The sequence below is a fragment of the Mycetomoellerius zeteki genome, unplaced genomic scaffold, assembly GCF_001594055.1.
Source record: "Mycetomoellerius zeteki isolate Tzet28-1 unplaced genomic scaffold, Tzet1.0 scaffold150, whole genome shotgun sequence".
Lineage (NCBI taxonomy): Eukaryota > Metazoa > Arthropoda > Insecta > Hymenoptera > Formicidae > Mycetomoellerius > Mycetomoellerius zeteki.
Window position 1 is genome coordinate 382,481 of NW_017256448.1, and position 2,981 is coordinate 385,461.

The window sequence follows — 2,981 nt, forward strand, 5'->3', positions numbered from 1 at the left end:
TCGAATTCGCCAAAAGTAACGTTGATGCAACCGAACGTTAGGGCCACTTCAATCAACTCCGATTAATTTTAATCGACGGTTAGTCCATCGGAATTGGCCAATCGCATCTGTCGTCAAACGAAATGACAAATGCGATTGGTCAATTCCAATGAACTAATCATCGATCAAAATTAATCGCTCTTACACTCAGAGAAAAAAGTCGTATCAGTAACTATAAATTTGTAGTGAAATAGCGCCTCAACTATATACATATTATTAAATTCTAATAAGAATACTAGATTAAGTGAACTAAGAAAATATAGTACATTAACCATATAAATTTATAAATGGTTAATATTACTATATTTTCTTAGTTCACTTAATTTACTTATTGTTCTTATTAAAGCTTTATAATACATAGTTACAAATTTGTGTATGCATTTCTTATTTATTTTTGTCTTCCAAGTTTGAAACCAACGCTGCGCCTTTTATTGTAAAAGCGAGTGGTTTCCTTCTTAGGAGAAACTGAACTCCGCTACGTCTCTCTGGTGACAAAGCCGCGTACTACTCGTACTGAGCGACCCTTTAAAAATTTTTGTCTAAACTAGAAAAATGTAATTGTTATATACATGAAGTTCAAGTAACTACTCAATGTAGTTGAGTCACTACTTCACTACCAATTAATAGTGCATACAATTTGTTACCGTGACTATATTTTTATAATATTCAATACTATTTTAGTTTCTATTACTTTGTAAAACTAGTTACAGGTACTTCAATTGCAAAAATTGCCAAATTTATAGTTGCTGTGGAACTATTTTGTTTTCTCTCAGTGTACTTCTTATGCCGTGTATTGTAGAAATAGACGGCATTATCGATATTTGTATAATTGTTGGTGTCGTTATGTGTCGTTGCGCAGTTTTTTTACCATACGAAATATTTGCACAAAGGTACACTGAGAGAAAACGAAATAGTTCCAGCAACTATAAATTTGGCAACTTTTGCAATTGAAGTACCTGTAACTAGTTTTACAAAGTAATAGAAACTAAAGTAGTGCTGAATATTATAAAAATATAATCACGGTAACAAATTGTATGCACTATTAATTGGTACTGAAATAGTGATTCAACTACATTCAGTAGTTACTTGGACTTCATGCAAATAGATATAACAATTACATTTTTCTAGTTTAGACAAAAATTTTTAAAGGGTCGCTCAGTACGAGTAGTACGCGGCTTTGTCACCAGAGGGACTTAGCGGAGTTCAGTTTCTCCTAAGAAGGAAACCACTCAGCTTACGATAAAAGGCGCAGCGTTGATTTCAAACTTGGAAGACAAAAATAAATAAGAAATGCATACACAAATTTGTAACTATGTATTATAAAGCTTTAATAAGAATAATAAGTAAATTAAGTGAACTAAGAAAATATAGTAATATTAACCATTTATAAATTGTTTATATGGTTAATGTACTATATTTTCTTAGTTCACTTAATCTAGTATTCTTAGAATTTAATAATATGTATGTAGTTGAGGCGCTATTTCACTACAAATTTATAGTTACTGATACGACTTTTTTCTCCGAGTGTACATAACGACACTGACAATTATCGGTAGACGTGTACAAAATATTCCAAAATTTACTGCCAGTATTGAAAATCTACAGCTTACATTACATGCTATAGATTTTCAGTACTGGCACTAAATTTTGGAACAGCCAGAATAGGACCTCTGCACAAATTAAAGTTGTCGGACACAGACCGATGTAAAGACGTGTTTAATATAATTACAGAAATAGATTAAATCCTCAATACACTGTATTGCACTGTTAGATAATAATTGTATTTTATATAATTTGAAATATTTACACTTTACTTTTACGCTTTGGTTAAATCAGTGTACAATGGCTTTAACGTGCATCCATCAAGAAATTAAATTTCTTTTTTTATCCCATTGATTGAAATTAAATCATCGAATAAAACTAATCAAAGTTTCTATTGCATCTCTTGAAGCAAACTGTATACTTCAAAGTCAATTAACGAAGTGTATCTCGCGAAGAAAAGGAAGTGGAGAATGATTGTAATTCGCAGCATTGATAACGATTCGTGTCACTAAGTGACTGAAGAAAAGGGTGACGTGACGCGACTGGACACCGTGTGATGCGGCGAACGTGAGATGGTTTCTGGCATCGTATAACGCGCGCGAGAATCATTACATCGCTTACTTACGTATACGTGACCGTTACTTGGCAGAGTGTAACCGTTGATTTTGCCGGTATCCATAACGCCGGGCGAGGTTAAGCCATTCAGCGTCTTCCCTTCGAGATTCGATGACGCTGCCTCGCTGCATGTACCGACACGCAACCTCGTGGTGGTCGTTGTCGCCATCCTCATCAGCTAGATAGATCATCCACACCCGATGATGATCGCTGACCAGCTAAGAGAGATTCCAACAGACGGATAACGACGATTTCGCGCTACAGAGACTCTCAAGCAGAGAGCCAATAGCACGATAGAACTAGAAAACTAGATACGACGTCGAACGTCAGACTGTCGGCAGTCAAAGGCAGTGGTGCCAGATTCTGGCTTGCGCCAGCTTGCGCTACCAACGCGTAGCGCGTGGTGGGAGAAGATTGGGGGTAGTTTATAGCTGTAGCTATCGGAAATTATCCCCACTCTTCCCCCACCACGCGTTACCAAGTGGTAGCGCAAGTCAGAATCTGGCATCATTGGTCGGAGATGGGAGCAATGCGTACTCATCGCTATCACTCGCTACTCCACCTCCACCCTACATTTCACTCCGCCACTGACGGCACTGACCACCATCCTTTCGGCTGACTCCAGCCAGTCCGGTGACAATACGACACATGCGCGTTTGCGCATGCTCCGTGCTACAGAAATCTGAAAGATTAATGCGGGGTCTACAATAGAAGTCGTAGCGGTCGTAGGGTCTTAAGTCGTAGAAAATTGACCAATCACAGTCGAATATGAGAAGAACATTCGA

General features: G+C 37.4%; 1 protein-coding gene across 1 annotated transcript in view; it reads right to left on the reverse strand.

Annotated features, from left to right (window-relative positions):
* The window catches only part of lace (serine palmitoyltransferase long chain base subunit), a 17,379-nt gene extending 14,838 nt beyond the window's left edge, over positions 1-2,541 (reverse strand). The window contains exon 1 of the mRNA XM_018444460.1: positions 2,207-2,541. Coding sequence (XP_018299962.1) covers positions 2,207-2,371 — 165 coding nt within the window. The 5' untranslated portion in view covers positions 2,372-2,541. The remainder of the gene's footprint in view (positions 1-2,206) is intronic.
* Positions 2,542-2,981: the final 440 nt, after the last annotated feature.